This window comes from Eurosta solidaginis, chromosome 4 (genome assembly GCF_040869045.1).
Source record: "Eurosta solidaginis isolate ZX-2024a chromosome 4, ASM4086904v1, whole genome shotgun sequence".
NCBI classification, from domain to species: domain Eukaryota; kingdom Metazoa; phylum Arthropoda; class Insecta; order Diptera; family Tephritidae; genus Eurosta; species Eurosta solidaginis.
In genome coordinates, this window is record NC_090322.1 from 112,649,312 (window position 1) to 112,667,212 (window position 17,901).

General features: G+C 38.5%; 1 protein-coding gene across 17 annotated transcripts in view; it reads left to right on the forward strand.

The window, feature by feature from the left end:
• The window catches only part of Nadsyn (NAD synthetase), a 1,223,365-nt gene that overhangs the window by 1,173,719 nt on the left and 31,745 nt on the right, over nucleotides 1-17,901 (forward strand). For all 17 annotated transcript variants that reach the window (XM_067782501.1, XM_067782503.1, XM_067782511.1 and 14 more), the window contains 3 exons: nucleotides 8,574-8,823; nucleotides 8,896-9,767; nucleotides 9,820-10,042. In XM_067782501.1, the coding sequence (XP_067638602.1) occupies nucleotides 8,574-8,823; nucleotides 8,896-9,767; nucleotides 9,820-10,042 (1,345 nt within the window). The remainder of the gene's footprint in view (nucleotides 1-8,573; nucleotides 8,824-8,895; nucleotides 9,768-9,819; nucleotides 10,043-17,901) is intronic.

Here is a 17,901-nt window from a genome sequence, read left to right on the forward strand (position 1 = left end):
TCTCCTGCAGTATTAACGAAAGCAATTTTTGTTACATTTTGAGTGAAAAAAATCAAACCACACACAACAGTAGGATCAAAAAGGTAACAGGTCTATAAAATTTATGGGTTACTGAGGTTCTAAATTTGATTCGTTAACCTGAGACGATTCGGATATAAGAAGATATATTGTTTGTCATCTACCCTCAAGTTCGACGCACAGGCCAACTGTAGGCAGGGAGTCCGAAGCTAAAGGGAGCATCGGTCACCGATCCACACATCTAGCTTTTGCTGACAGTAAAGATATTAAGCGAGCTGCTACAATGGCGGTCGCCGTGGTCTGGTGGTAGCTTACTCCGCTTACCACACCGGAGATTCTGGGAGAAGTTTGGAAACAAGTTTTTTCAATTAAACAAAAGTTGTGCTAAACGGGGTCGCCCCTCGGCAGTGAATTAGCAAATACTCCGAGTGTATTTCTGTAATGGAAAGCTTCTCAGTGAAAACTCAACTACCTTGCAGCTGCTGTTCGGAGTCGAAATAGAAAAAAATTTAAGGTGTCGTCCTGCCTATTTGTAGGAAAAATTAAACAAGAGTACAACGCAAATTAGAGGACAAGTGTTGATATAACTAGCACTGCGTCTACATTATATAGCGAAAGTTGTTGTTGTTTTGATATTACAGACATTCCCCGATTTTGGGGAATACTATCCTTTGCAGTATGTAGCTCCTGTACATTTAGATAACTAGTACCATTAAGGTGCTAGCACGACCATTTCGGGAACGATTTGATATGAGCATATCAAACCATGAGCATATCATACAACCCCCTCCACAAATGTAGTAAAGCTTCAGATCATCATTCATCTGGAAAATACCACCATGGGCGGCTGACTTATAGGTCAATCGGATCACTATACAAAGGTATAACCTACTGGGCAGGGGGCCAGCCACATAAAAGAACATTGAGATCAACACTGCGATATGCTCTTGCGGAAATTTATGTGCTTGTTTCGTAAAGATAGATGTCCCCATAGTAGAGGTTTACGCCGATCACTATATCGGCGTGGGCGGCGCGCCGGTGTACGCCGGTCTTCTTGCTTTAAAAAGCTTTTTCCTATTCAAAAAAATAATATTTAGGAAAGGTTTTGTTTGTATGTATTTAAGGGAATCAACGTATTGGCGATTTTGGAAAGATCCGGGGTTTTTGCCTCAAAGTCTTGCGGATCGTTCAAAAAATTTAAAGAGCAGCTCCTTGCGGAGGCACTGTCCTTCATTTACTTACTCCAGGAAGGCTTCGAACCTAGCCCCGAAAAAAAATGAAGTACTTAAAATGGTCACACTTTTGTCTGTATGTCTCGTACATATCGTAGTTTCACCGAAGGAGATGTTCTGGTCTAACTTCTAATACTCGTTATCGACACGATTTCTTTAAATTATTTGTGACCCCTTGCTGGTCACGCACAAACGTGACTTACGGTTGCAACGCTGGCCTATTGTTAAAGGGGGTATCTAGTTGTTTCGCCTGTTTTAAGAGCTATAATTTCCGAAGTGCGAAAAGTAGCAATCCTGTCCACCACCAGTCGCTACCACACCTCCTGACCCTCATACATCATGCCAGCACAGAAGCTATAGGACTGCGACTTTTCGAACTCATGCCTTCGTGACCGTCACTAGAAGCTCTATGTATAGCTCCGAAGACTTTCTAACGGATTTTTTTTTGTCGCGCTATACTGCCTCGAAGTACCAGAGAAACACCTTGAAACGTTAGGGAGTAACTATTGGGCCAAGGCTGTCGCCCTCGGAATCAGAAGCAGTCCAAGTGGATATTATTGCGTAACTCATGGGTGAAAATAGCATAATCCTACATCTTCAACTTAAGTATGACGTGAGAATCATTTCAAAGGAGAGTTTAAACCCCTGGAACATACTTACTAGAGGATTTTGCATAACTGATTTCGCTTATAATTTATGCCAATCGGATTATAGAATTTTTCGAAAAAATCAGCATTTTTTCGGGTAACTTGCTTTTTTAACAACATAAGGACAATTCGAAAACATGTTCGACTTGGGTCATTTTATTTGAATTCATTGTTCCTAAATTTTTTTTACAAAATTATGCAAAGTGAGCATTTAAATCTTTTATATAATTTTTCTTTCAGATTTTTGTTTTAATAACTTGGTGAACTTGGTGATGCAAAATCCGTGTTAAGCTGGCATTGAAAGCGCCTGTTTTTTTAAATTACTTTTGAACGCGTAGAAAGAGTTACATTACGCAATTGGATTCTTATAACTGGCAGTGAAGCACATCCGTTGATACCCTTTTCGACCATATCCGTGCAATTTTCGACATGAACAATAAATGGCCTAGACAGTATTAAATGAGTAGAAAATATAGTACCGCGCCGACGCCGCCGCCGCCGCCGCCGCGCCGATATTTTTGCCATTCGGCGGCGGCGTGCAAAAAACTACGAAAATCGGCGGCGTATATCTCTACCCCATAGGGCTCATCAACCTTCTTGCCTGTGAGGAAGTTATCAACGAATGTTTTCTACCTGTATCTGTTCAACTGAATCAAATCGATAGATATTCCTACCTTTTTCTGTAGCGAATGCGCTAAACACCGTACTGTTGCCTCAATAAATCACGAACTAATCATTACCTAATCAAAATGCCAGCACATTCCTTCATATTCAAAAGTGGCAGTAGCCGGGTCTTCTGTGGTGGTTTAAGCAGCCATGCTTAATATACTTTGTTACTGTTTGACTCAAACTGCTGGGTTAGGTCAATAGGCTTGCTAATTTTCTTTATGGGGCATTTTGATTCCGCCCTTTAATCAGGTAGCACATATTTCCTAAAGTTCGGAACCTAAATTTTCCTAGGACTGGACTCTCGCAGAGGAAATTGGTGACTTTTCTCACTACAGCTCCTACGCCTCGCATTGAAGGGCCAAGTTTACTTCGTGCGCCGCTTTTGCCTCAGAAATGTCTAACGAAACATCGGCTGTTGCTAGTCCATCCACTTTTCATTGCCGTCAATATTCCTGTGACCGAGTAACCCAGTGAGTGTAATAGGTGCAAAATTTTCTGATTCGGGTACCGCCCTCTTACATCTATCGACGGTTGTTCAAATATATGCGTCAGATATGCTTATATGATTCTCTAATAGGATATTACACGCCCTCTCTAAGTCAAGTAACTTTTTGTTTTGTTCTTACTTTAAAGTTCTTTTATGTGAATTTGTTTAACAATTTTTGTTGTTATATCGGCCTACTGATTTGTAAGATCGCGGGTTCGAATCGAGTTCAAGGCCTAACAATAATTATTTTATCTACCTAAAAGGAAACCTGCAAAATTTAATTTAAAACATTAATCATCGGTTTTATATTAATATTGCAACATCTTACCATCATTTAATGCAGAATATATCAAATAAGCAAAATTATTAAATAAGAATTGTCACACGTTTGAATTATATAAAAGTCAACACAAAACGGAACTTGAGAAAAAAGTCATGCCGTTGTCTATTTTTTCAGAAAAAAAGCATTTTGTATAGTTTTACATACATTTTTTCCTCTGAATAAAAAAGGAGTTTTGTAAAGAAACCACATTCTTATTTCTAAGGGCGTTCATGATGGCGGCATTAGAGCGAGAAACTGCTTATATCCGTCACCTTCTATAATTCCATCATGAGAGGGAGTTCATGAAAAGCATGGTGAGATAAAAAATATTTTGTGGCAAATCCTGAAATGGTAAATTTTTGAAAAATATTTGAAGATAGGACGATTTCGACCTGGCAGCCGACATGGGGTTGATACTCTACGCAGCAGCCGCAATGAACCGACAAAAAAAACTAAAGGAAAATGGCTTATTGTCTTAGAACTTTATATTCCGGCCTTGACTTTGACAGTAGAGTTAAGCTTTTGTGCGGTCCTGCTACACAGGGAGTATTTACCTTTTTATTCTGAAATTTTGGAAAGCTCTTTTCCGTTAAAGTTTTCATGGAGGTGTTCCGGATAATCGGTTAATTTAGAATATTCGGAACACGTTCTTTTGATACTACTTCACGAGATTCCAATATTTCAAATAAGTATGTATATACGGATCTGGGAGTGTTCTAGAGAAAAGTTCTTCGAAAAATGTATGGGTCTCTGCGCGTTGGCGAGTACCGAAGAAGATTTAATGATGAGCTGTACGAGCTGATATCAACATAGTCCAGCGAATTAAAACGCAGCGGCTACGCTGGCTAGGCCAAATTATTTAAATGAAAGACAACGCGCTGACCAAGAAAGTGTCTTTTAACGGAACCCAGTAATGAAAGCAGAGGAAGATGGCGACCCCGACTCCGCTGGAAGAACCAGGTGGAAAACGATTTACACTCCCTGGTGTGACCAATTGGCGCCAGTTGGCCGAGCAAAAAAGCGATTGCCGCTCCTTGTTGGATGGCCATAACCGTTTAAACGGTTAAGCTCCAATTAAATAAAATAAAATATATGTATGAGTAATTTCGTTATGGCATCTCCAATATTTACTAATAACATTTTTACCTGAGTCGATTTACTAGTCGAGTTTTTGACGTTGAGCCATGAATTTCAAATTGGTTAGGTTCCATATGTTCATAGGTTTACGAAAGTGCCACGATTCTTGGTGTCCGTACTTTTCATAAAATTACCTATGTTCAGCCACACCAATAGATCATGGCATAGTTAACAAATTCATCATAAAATTAAACAAGTAAGGAAATCTAAGTTCGGGTGTAACCGAACATTACATACTCAGTTGAGAGCTGTGGAGACAAAGTAAGGGAAAATCACCATGTTGTAAAAAGAACCTAGGGTAACCCTGGAATATGTTTGTATGACATGTGTATCAAATGGAAGGTATTAAAGAGTATTTTAAGAGGAAGTGGGCCAGAGTTCTATAGATGAACGCCTTTTCGGGATATCGCCATAAAGGTGGACCAGGCCTGACTCTAGAATTTGTTTGTACGATATGGGTATCAAATGAAATGTGTTAATGATAATTTTAAAAGGGAGTGGGCCTAAGTTCTATAGGTGGACGCCTTTTCGAGATACCGCCATAAAGGTGGACCAGGTTTGACTGTAGAATGCGTTTGTACAATATGGGTATCAAACGAAAGGTGTTAATAAGTGTTTTAAAAGGGAGTGGGTCTTAGTTCTATGGGTGGACGCCTTTTCGGGATATCGCCATAAATGTGGCCCAGGGGTGACTCTAGAATGCGTTTGTACAACATGGGTATCAAATGAAAGGTGCTAATGAGTATTTTAAAAGGGCGTGGGCCTTAGTTCTATAGGTGGACGCCTTTTCGAGATATCGCCATAAAGGTGGACCAGGGGTGACTCTAGAATTTGTTTGTACAATATGGGTATCAAATGAAAGGTGTTAATGAGTATTTTAAAAGGGCGTGGGCCTTAGTTCTATAGGTGGACGCCTTTTCAAGATATCGCCATAAAGGTGGACCAGGGGTGACTCTAGAATTTGTTTGTACGATATGGGTATCAAATGAAAGGTGTTAATGAGTATTTTAAAAGGGAGTGGGCCTTAGTTCTATAGGTGGACGCCTTTTCGGTATATCGTTATAAAAGTGGACCAGGTTTGACTCTAGAATGCGTTTGTAAAATATGGGTATCAAACAAAAGGTGTTAATAAGTGTTTTAAAAGGGAGTGGGCCTTAGTTCTATGGGTGGACGCCTTTCGGGATATCGCCATAAACGTGGACCAGGGGTGACTCTAGAATGCGTTTGTACAATATGGGTATCAAATGAAAGGTGTTAATGAGTATTTTAAAAGGGCGTGGGCCTTAGTTCTATATGTGGACGCCTTTTCGAGATATCGCCATAAACGTGGACCACGGGTGACTCTAGAATGTGTTTCTACGATATGGGTATCAAATTAAAGGTATTAATGAGGGTTTTAAAAAGGAGTGGCCCTTAGTTGTATATGTGAAGGCGTTTTCGAGATATCGACCAAAATGTGGACCAGGGTGATCCAGAACATCATCTGTCGGGTACCGCTAATTTATTTATATATGTAATACCACGAACAGTATTCCTTCCAAGATTCCAAGGGCTTTTGATTTCGCCCTGCAAAACTTTTTCATTTTCTTCTACTTAATATGGTAGGTGTCACACCCATTTTACCAAGTTTTTTTCTAACGTTATATTTTGCGTCAATATACCAATACAATTACCATGTTTCATCCCTTTTTTCGTATTTGGTATATAATTATGGCATTTTTTTCATTTTTCGTAATTTTCGATATCGAAAAATTGGGCGTGGTCATAGTCGGATTTCGGCCATTTTTTACACCAATACAAAGTGAGTTCAGATAAGTACGTGAACTGAGTTTAGTAAAGATATATCGATTTTTGCTCAAGTTATCGTGTTAACGGCCGAGCGGAAGGACGGACGGTCGACTGTGTATAAAAACAGGGCGTGGCTTCAACCGATTTCGACCTTTTTCACAGAAAACAGCTATCGTCCTAGAATCTAAGCCTCTACCAAATTTCACAAGGATTGGTAAATTTTTCTTCGACTTATGGCATTAAAAGTATACTAGACAAATTAAAAGAAAAAGGGCGGAGCCACGCCCATTTTGAAATTTTCTTTTATTTTTGTATTTTGTTGCAGCATATCATTTCTGGAGTTGAATGATGATATAATTTACTTATATACTGTAAAGATATTAACTTTTCTTTTAAAAATTGAATTTAAAAAAATCTTTTTTAAAAAGTGGGCGTGGTCGTTCTCCGATTTTGCTAATTTTTATTAAGCGGACATATAGTAATAAGAGTAACGTTCCTGCCAAATTTAATCATGATATCTTCAACGACTGCGAAATTACAGCTTGCAAAACTTCAAAATTACCTTCTTTTAAAAGTGGGTGGTGCCACGCCCATTGTCCAAAATTTTACTAGTTTTCTATTCTGCGTCATAAGTGCAACTCACCTACCAAGTTTTATCGCTTAATCCGTATTTGGTAATGAATTATCGCACTTTTTCGATTTTTCGAAATTTTCGATATCGAAAAAGTGGGCGTGGTTATTGTCCGATATCGTTCATTTTAAATAGCGATCTGAGATGAGTGCCCAGGAACCTACATACCAAATTTCATCAAGATAACTCAAAATTTACTCAAGTTATCGTGTTAACGGACAGACGGACGGACGGACGGACGGACATGGCTCAATCGAATTTTTTTTCGATACTGATAATTTTGATATATGGAAGTCTATATCTATCTCGATTCCTTTACACCTGTACAACCAACCGTTATCCAATCAAAGTTAATATACTCTGTGAGCTCTGATCAACTGAGTATAAAAAGTGTTTTGAGGAATGATGCAACTCAGAACTTATCTGGTATTTGTAAACTGATTGCTTCTTATTTCTGCTATTAATATATTTCGAAAAATCGCAAAGAAACAACACAGTTAACGGATGTCAATTCGATTTGAAAGCAAAATGGCTGCAATTGTCAAAAAATTTGTCAGCAGAACAAACCTCTTATGATTGATTGAATCACGAACCTGGCAGGGGATAAAGGGATCGAACAATTCCAGCTATTTGATCAATTCTCAAAAAAAAGCTTCTTATAATACATAAATTTAAACTCGTTAAAATTTTTCAGCATTTTGATTATTCGTGCGGCATTAGTTTTTCATATTTTACATTCATGCTCAAATTACATGTGCAGCAATTCGCCTTCTGCTAGTTTTCCTGCTGCTTGATTATTTTGTAGACACACGTCTAGTTATATTTACCTGGCAGCTCTGTCCAGCGACTTGTGTCAAAGACTTGGAAAAAGAATAGAAAATATTGAATTTGTTTATCCAAAATCAATTTTATAATCCAAAGAAATTGTTTTGAATTTAAATTAGTAAAACAACTGATATGACGGAAAATATTTATTTATTTGGCTTTTTTTGTGCTTGCTCGTCGTTGTTTGGGTTTCTTGTTACCCAACACTGATAACCCAACACTGAATCGGCTGGTTAAGCTCTTCCAGCTTTACAAAAAAGCGGTACCGCTAATGACGGTGAGTGTAGCGACCGTTCTATAGCAGCCGTAATATAACAGCACCGTTTTCCGAGGAAACCAAGCCTTAAACCATTATGTTTAAAATTTCGCTTAGTGGCAATTCTGCACTTATGTTTTGGTTTTAAGGCTGAAAATGTCAGCCGTGTAGATAATACTTGGTGTGAAAGAACTTAAACTAAATGAACTGTACGATAAAAACTCATAGCTGAGTATATAATGATCGGTTCCACTCGAACTTAGACTTCGTTACTTGTTTTATATTGCAAAGAACATGAAACATTTTGGTTTCGACTTCAAACCAATTTTTGGGTTATTTTTTTTTTATTCCCCTAATCTTGGTTTAAAAAGACAAGTTGAGAAAAACTAAGAAGTGTTTAAATCTTAGGCTCAAATTTCTGACCGTGCGCTAAAACGAAAAAGCAGAAACAAAGGCGAAACAAATGCCACAAATGTATACCATAATTTAATCACTTTAAGAGCTCTATATGTATAAGAAGTGAACGTAAATGTCCCTAATTAACAGTATTAAAATTTTTAGTAAGCACATCGATATGTCGCTTTCTGGAGTGGAGATCATTGTTAACGGTTCTGGATCCTACATGGAGCTACGAAAAGCTCATATAAGCACTGATCTCATACGAAATGCCAGTTTTAAAGCAGGTGGAGCTTACTTGTTTAGCAATTTGCGAGGTTGTGACGGTCAACGTGTCTACTTCAATGGGTGCTCCGCCATTGCCTTGAATGGCGAAATCGTTGCTCGTAGTAAACAATTCGCCCTGCAAGATGTGGTAAGCTTTTGCTTATTTTTCTGCTAATTATCAATTCAAAGATCATTTATTTTAACTTTTGCATGGTTTTAGGAAGTCACTTTGGCAACTATTGATCTCGAAGAGATACGTTCATATCGCGTTTCACAACGATCCCGCTGCAACTTTGCCGCCTCGGCGCCTAGCTATCCCCGTGTAACGTGTGACTTTGAGATGTCGACGCACAATAACATCTTCAAAAGCGCCTCAGTGCCAATGCAATGGATTTATCACACACCTGAGGAGGAAATCGCCATGGGACCTGCTTGCTGGTTATGGGACTATTTGCGTAGATCTGGTCAAGGTGGTTTCTTTTTACCACTCAGCGGTGGTGTCGATTCCAGCAGCTCCGCAACAATTGTCTACTCAATGTGTCGAATGATTGTGAATGCTGTGGAAAGCGGTGATGCACAAGTTCTTAATGATATTCGTAAAATACTCGCTGACCCCGAGTATACACCTGATAATCCCTCAAACCTATGCAATCGGTTACTAGTTACATGTTTTATGGGAAGTGTCAATTCCAGCAAAGAGACACGACGAAGGGCAGCACAGCTTGCAGATCAGCTAGGTAGCTATCATATAGAAATAAGCATCGATACAACCGTCAATGCGCTGTTGGGTATATTTAATGCTGTAACCGGATTAACGCCACGGTTTCGTACTCAGAGCGGATGTGCGCGCCAGAATTTAGCATTGCAAAATATACAATCGAGGATTCGTATGGTCTTAGCGTATATGTTTGCACAATTGATGTTATGGGTACGCAATCGACCAGGTGGACTTCTAGTTCTTGGATCGGCGAATGTTGATGAAGCATTGCGCGGGTATATGACTAAATACGATTGCTCGTCGGCAGACGTAAATCCCATTGGAGGAATATCTAAAACTGATTTGCGCAGATTTCTCAATTACGCAAAAGACAAGTGAGTTTAATTTTTGTTGTTGTTGTATATGTTATGCAATTTTTCTTCATAGATTTCATTTAACTGTGCTCGAGTCAATTATTGAAGCACCACCCACTGCTGAACTGGAACCTCTTCAAGATGGTCAGCTCATGCAAACCGACGAACAAGACATGGGTATGACATACGCTGAGCTCAGCGAGTACGGCCGGCTGCGCAAGCAAGCGTGTTGCGGACCATATAGCATGTTTTGTAAGCTGGTGGCTACTTGGCGGGATGACCTAGGTCCTAAAGAGGTGAGTGGTTTGCTTAAGTAAAGATGCAATAACAATACCGGGCCACCGCGAAATAATTACACCGAAGTTCGCCTTGCCAAAAATAGAGTCCCCGTAATTAAATGAAGTTGAGTACAATAAAGACATATAGTGAGGGACCAAAGTCAAGTGTTTCATTCAATTACTTTGCTCTTTCTTCGAATGGGTTAACTTTTAAGCCACATTCCTTAGCAAGGAATGAATGAATAAAAAAACAGCATTCTTAAATCAATGATTTAAAATTTCAAATGATTGCACAGTTTTACAGCTGTGATATAGATATGTTTAATACATTTACCATAGAATCGAAAAAAGTTAAACTAAAGAACTATGCCCGTATCGGGCGATTATAAATTGTTTGCCTCCTATTTCTACTGCTAACGTTTCTCTTACATTTACGAAGAAACAACACAGCTAATGGATGTCACTTCGATTTGAGAGCAATCTTGCTGCGATTGTCAAACATTTTGTCAAGCCGAGCAAACCTTTTGTGATTTAATCATGTCATGGTGCTATGCTTTAATCAAATTTTATATTGGAAACAATCTTAAAATTTTATATGAATATGACACTCTTTTGTATTGCCCATATACATAAGTAAAAAAAATATGGTTGTTGTAATGGAAATTTTCAATTTCTTTGCAAATATCTCTTCACAGAAGCAAAATTCCGGGTTTGCGATCCTGGATCCATTAAACTGAAACAGCCAGAGGTGTCGCAAATTTTATACGATCTGAGCCCGCCATCACCGCGCGTCCAGATACTGCTAATACGTAATATAATCAAAGAGGATAGAAATAATAAGAGACGTCAGTCAGTTCGTACTTTTTGCGATATTCGTTTGCGGAGTAATTTTAAATTGCGTAAACACGTTTTCATGAGGTATTTTTGTTTGTTTTAAGGCATTTTATCTATTAGACAAGTAATACGCTTTCCAACAATCACATTTTATATCAATATAAACTTTTAAAAATGTATAGAAGGTAATTTTCTAATACCCGCCAAGTTGGAACATTACAAATAAATATCGCAACAAGTATGAACTGACGCCTCTTATTATTTCTATCATTTCTGGTATAATTAAATGTCCTTATTTGCACAGTTTTTCTGATTTTTTAATGCCTTTGTCAATGCGCATTTTTCAATTTTTGTTTGTTTCAAAACTGTTCGAAAGTTCGAAAATTTTTAGCAAACATTTGTGCAGTTGAGCAACGAACGAGTTTCGAATGAATATCGAACTACTTGAACTGCTCGGTACCCGGGTATTTAGAGCTCTAGTATTTATTATTGATCGCAGCGCATTTATAGTTCATCGAAACTAGCAATTCTGCTTCATTTTACTCGAACTTGAAGATTCTCCGAAAAAAACAAAACAAGTAAAAATCGAACAATAGTTTGGCTAGAACAAACAGGCTTTCACATTTCACAAAAAATCATTACAAAATGACACTCAATAATCCTTAAGTAAAATTTCGTCTGTCAAATTTTTTTTTTTGCAAAACGCAGTTTTCAAGAAATTCCTACTACTATTTTTTAAAAGCCTTTGGAAATAAATTCTCACGACATCTCTCCTTTAATTAATACCTGTATGACACTACATAATTTTCTTGTATTTTCTCTGTTTTTTTTCTTACGTTTTTTGTTCTCCCTCCTAAGGTGGTTTCAGTATTGGTGTAAGTGTAAAAACTGTATTCCAAAAAGACAATGTGAATTCATACAAGTGAAATTTTTTTCTATTCCACTATTGCCTTCCCTACCTGTCAATTAATAGCTGACAGGGAGAATGGCTGTCGCGAATGGAAGAAAGGTTTGTTTTTTGCTAGTCGTTATTAAATTGAAGTGCCATTTGTGCCCATATGTGTCTCGAAGTAAACATTATGTAAGTTTATAAAAAGTTTTCTGAAATAAACACTAAGCTTACAAAACGTTGATTTTTTGTTTACAAATTGTTTAGAAATAAGAATAAGAAACGGCTTGTTGCTGAAAAGCTTATAAATGTAAACTTATAAAACATTTTAAGAAAAAGTTTTTTATAAATAGTTATCTTAGGCTTTTTTTAAACGTTAGTTTCCATTTCAATAAATAATTTCAATATTATATATGTATATACAAACATAAATTCCTAGTCATTCATTAAAGGAAGTATAGCTGCAATTCTAACGAGTTCTTGGACAAAGCAAGGAAATGTTTAATGCAGCTATTCTCTTCCATGTATAAACGTTTTTGAAAATTATTTGAAAATTTCCAAGTTAAAACACACTAACAAATAGTGTTTTAGTGTTTTTTGTAAACATTTACAATTTTCTTTCAGAATTAAATTATTTATAAACTATTTGCCTTCAATGCTTATAAAAGGCTTTCTGAAAGAAATTAAAAAATATTTAATATTGAAAACGCTTATATGTCGTTTTACAAAGCAAGTTTACTTTACGCTTCTTCTAAAAAAATTTAGAGAAATGCCTGTGGGTCAAATCCACTTTTCTTTTAAATATTGTTACGAATGTTGGCGGCACTAACGGGAACTGCCACCTCTAGGCCGATGCTAAGCAGTGACGTGAATTCACATCAATAATTCAATCATTATGTCTACACATACGCGTGCAGCGCACAAGCACATGCAGATATCTTATATGAAATGCTCCTAAAGGTATGCAATTGTGATTGTGGAAGTGTCGCTCACACATACAAGCGCATGTGGTATGAGAGAAGCTATAAAAATTATACATCTGTAGTTGTAGCTGAGAAATTTATATGATCATATGTATTTAATTAGCGAGCTTTGCTCATATTGCTTTATACAATGGTTTTTGTAATTGATATTAGAGAAAAATTGTAAGTTTACAAACGGCGATGGTTACTAGGACATGTTTCTGAACATGTAACCATCGCCGTTTGTAAACTTACAATTTTTCTCTAATATCAATTACAAAAACCATTGTATAAAGCAATATGAGCAAAGCTCGCTAATTAAATACATATGATCATATTGATATAATAGTAACAGCGGAAGTATTAAAAACAAATACTGTAAAAATCCGAACAAATGTTACTAAGCTTTCAAAAAGCACGCCTAAAAATCATATCCACACCATTAGGAATAAACTACATACAGACTGTATGTGCCTACATGGTGATCAAAAGGAATATAAACAAAAAAGGCAACTCTTAGAGACCAATTGTACAGCGAACAACGGACCATTCATATGGCGTAGCAGCTAAAAAGGCTTGCACTGATATGAATGTTGGAGACTCGAGTTCAACGCTCAGCTCCCGAAAAGCTAGCTGATGAAGAAGTGAAATTCAGAAACATGTCCTAGTAACCATCGCCGTTTGTAAACTTACAATTTTTCTCTAATATCAATGAGAAATTTATAACTAACTAGTAAGTTCTGGAATTAGAAAAGCCTAGAAATATGCAACGAGGAGGTCGGACAGTATAAAAGGGCGACTACAGTGAAGCGAGAGATCAGTTTCATTTAAGCTATCAGTCAGTTTGGTTATTAAGCCAGCTAGTTGCAAAGTATAAGTGCTATTGTGAAGTACTTTAATAAAGGCCATTTTTCCATTATTCAATATTGGAGTCGTTTATTCAACAGTTTAGTGATCGAACTAGCAGAAGGTTGCAAATAAGATGATTTACAAGTAAATTCGTTACAATATTGTAACGAATTTGCTGCAATTCCCCTTATTTGCAATCTTCTACCAACGTTCGTATCGCTAAATTGTTGAATAAATAACTCCAATATTGAATAATGGAAAAATGGCCTTTATTAAAGTACTTCACAATAACACTTATTCTTTGCAACGAATAGCTTGCTTAACAACCAAACTGATTGATAGCTCAAATGAAACTCTACTATTGCCCGCCAGATTGCGTCTTAATCGAAACTGACTATAGCGCCTCTACCGCTGATGCTTTTATACTCTATGATTTCCTCGTGGCATCTTCTAGGCGCTTCCAGAATTTTACTTAGTTATAAATTTATCATACCCCATGCACTTGTATGTGTGAGCGACACTTCCCCAATCACAATTGCATACCTTTAGGAGCATTTCAGTTAAGTTATCTGCATGTGCTTGTGCGTTGCTTCTCAGCTGCGTTACATACATATGTGTAGACATAATGATTGATTCGTTTATGTAGATACAAGTTACTGTCTGCTTTATTGTTGTTGTGACTTCATTTACTTAGCATCAGACTAGGGATGTGAGTATCACTTAGTGTCACTCATGATCGCCACACTGGCCTCCACCTAAGTCTGATCGTCCCGATCAGACAAATCTCCCGATCTAAATGCCGCTAGCATCTCCAAATGTACCACTCTTCTACTCTGTGGTTTCCCAATGCTTTGTATGCGGTAGATGGTATCACTGATCTTCTTCACAACCTTTTACGGGCCTTCCCAACTGCACCGAAATTTGGCTGGAACACCTTTCCGCCGGTGAGGGTTGTATAGCAGTACCAAATCTCCCTCCCGGAAACCTTCCGAATTATTTTCCTTGACGTACCTGTGTTTCATCTTAGTACTCATTATCCTGGATCGTTCCCTCGCACTCTGTTGCTTGGCCAATGAAGAACTACTTCGCAGAGCTTGATCTTGACGGATTGACTTTGCATCATCAGTGACGTTTCACAATAGTAGTGCGCGCTGGCTTGAAACCACCCTTGCATTTTTTCTGGAAAATTCTTTCAGTCGTTTTAGTGCGTCCATTAGGGTTTGTTAATGCCGGTCTCTTTCTCGCAGGTACTTTTAATTTCGCTTTATTTGGCCCATTCGATCCATCAACTTTTTCTTTTGACTTTCGTGGCCTTTGTCGAGTTTTTTCCACCATTACTCGATTACTACTGAACCCTTTCTCCAACCTGAAGTTAAGTGGTATATCCTGGTTCTTATACTGCATAATCCTTCTCTGCATATCGATCCTGATATCATAGTCAACTAAGAAATCCACTCCCAATATGACTTCATCAACGATCTCTGCCACAACGAATTTGTGTAGAACCATGACCTCCTCAATTAAGACTTCACATACCACTTCTCCCTGGACTTGGTTATACTCGCCAGTAATCGTACGCAATCTTGCTCCAGGTAATGGCTTTACTTTCCTGTTGACCAAATCAGATCGGATCAAGGAATGAGATGCGCCCGTATCTACAGTCAGTACACGCTCCTTGCCATCTACATTTCCTTTCACGGTAAGACTGCTCGATTTCCTTCCAGTTTGCGAGATAGGTATCACACGACATTCAATAGCTGGGGCAAGTTCTCGATCTTTACATTTGACTCGCTCTTGGTTATCTCCTCCAGCTATGCGTTTACGACCAGCCAAGTTGGAACTACCATGACCGGTGCTGCAATGACGTGCAATGTGACTTGGGTTACCGCACTTGAAACACTTCATAACTCCGGCATTGTTTTGTTGTAATCCCTTCAGTGCTTCCAAAATTGTGTCTACCCAATCTGGTCTTTCCACTTCCACGCGATGAGCTTTGTATGCGGGCTTACTCAAAAGTGACGCTGTTTCCTGAGTCAGTGCATGGGATACCGTTTCAGCAAATGTTGGCTTTGGGTTCGCGTATGTGGCTCGCTTCGTTTCGACGTCCCGTATGCCGTTAATAAAGCTCTGAATCTTTACCCTTTCAGTCTATTCCACGGGTGCGTCCGCATTTGCAAGATGAGCCAATCTTTCAACATCCGAAACAAACTCCTGTAATGTCTCATTTGCTTTTTGGTAACGGTTTTGCAACTCAATTTGGTATATCTGTTTTCTATGATCGCTTCCATAACGTCTCTCGACAGCGGCCATCAATGCTTCATAGTTGTTCCGCTCTCCCTCGGGAATCGTCTGTAGGATTTCGGCTGCTGGCCCCTTCAATGCTACGAATAGAGCAGCAACTTTATCTTCAGCATTCCAGTTGTTCACTTCTGTCGTCTTCTCAAATTGAAGCTTGAATACCTCGAAAGGAACAGAGGCGTCAAAAGATGGAGTCTTTACCTTCGGATTGCTCGCTGAAACAGCTGGGCGATGTAGTTGTAACTGTTGCATAAGACCTTTCAACGCTTCTATCTCGGCATCAATTTTGTCCTCGAGTTGTAAAATTTTTGCATCCTGCTCTTCCAGTTTCGCAAAGAGCTGCGATGATACCTGTTCCGAAATTTGTGTCGACATTCCAGATATACGTGCCTTTTGCGCTTCCAGTTGAGATGACATATGCGACGCCATTTCTGAAATGCGTGCCTCCTGTGACTCCAGCTGAGATGCCATTGTCGATGTTTGTACAGATATTGTGCTCGTCACTGTCTGCGGTGTTTCGTTTTTTTCTTCCATTTTTGTTGTTGTTTTGTCGCTATCATAATGAAAGACATAATCCTCAGTATTGTAGATTCCTTCAAATACCATAGCTACACTTAGTCGTTTTTGTAGCTGGGATTTATCGCCAGAAGTAGCCAATCCACGGACTTCCAACTCCTCCTTCAGTCGCTGGATCGTCAATTCACTCAACTTTGCCATGTCCAAGTTGTATTCCCAATCTTCGGAATTTATTCAACAATTCCTCTTCTGACACCAATTGTAACGAATTTGCTGCAATTCCCCTTATTTGCAATCTTCTGCCAACGTTCGTATCGCTAAATTGTTGAATAAATAACTCCAATATTGAATAATGGAAAAAGGGCCTTTATTACAGTACTTCACAATAACACTTCTACTTTGCAACGAATAGCTTGCTTAACAACCAAGCTGATTTATAGTTCAAATGAAACTCTACTATTGCCCGCCAGACTGCGTCTTAATCGAAACTGACTATAGCGCCTCTACCGCTAAAGCTTTTATACTCTATGATTTTCTCGCGGCATCTTCTAGGCGCTTCCAGAATTTTACTTAGTTAGTTATAAATTTATCAGCTACAACTACAGATGTATAATTTTTATAGCTTCTCTCATACCCCATGCGCTTGTATGTGTGATCGACACTTCCCCAATCACAATTGCATACCTTTAGGAGCATTTCAGATAAGTTATCTGCATGTGCTTGTGCGTTGCTTACTTAGCATCATACTAGGGATGTGAGTATCACTTAGTGTCACTCATGATCGTCACAATATGTATGCAAAATTTAATACATATATATATATACGAGCCGGACCCGTGCTCATGATGGAATGATAGAAGGTTGCGGATGTAAGCAGTTTCTCGCTTTAACGCCGCCATCTTGAACTCCCTTAGAAATAAGAGCGTGGACGACGCTGCAGTGATCGGACATTCCAATTTTGGGACTAACACCGAGGTCATATTCTGCCATGACCAACCCCAACCCTACCGTCCAGTCTGGATCCATCCGTGATCAGGTTCACCAGTCCCTCGTCCATTTTAATTCCCAACTTAATTCGTCCCTTGGATCGGCTTGGCTTCCAACCTGGTCTCACCCAGTGGATCTCGTCGTATCTCTGCGGTCGAACGCAAAAAGTTATTTATAAAAATACTTTTTCAAATGTCATCGATGTTCCCTCTGGCGTCCCACAAGGCAGCCACCTTGGTCCAATTCTGTTCTTGCTATTTATTAATGATATCTGTACCACTATAAAATATTCCAAAATCTTAATGTATGCTGATGATTTAAAACTTTTTAGGTCTTATGCGTCTATCGAAGAACGTCCCTTGCTTCAAGCGGATTTAAACTGCCTAGTTACTTGGTGCAACGTAAATTCAATGCCGCTGAACCTCAATAAATGCAAATTCATGTGCCTATCTCGAAGATCTTTGCCAGCAGCCTCTTACGTAATTAATAATTTTTGTCTTCTATCAGTAAACTATTTTGAGGACTTGGGAGTCACGATAGAT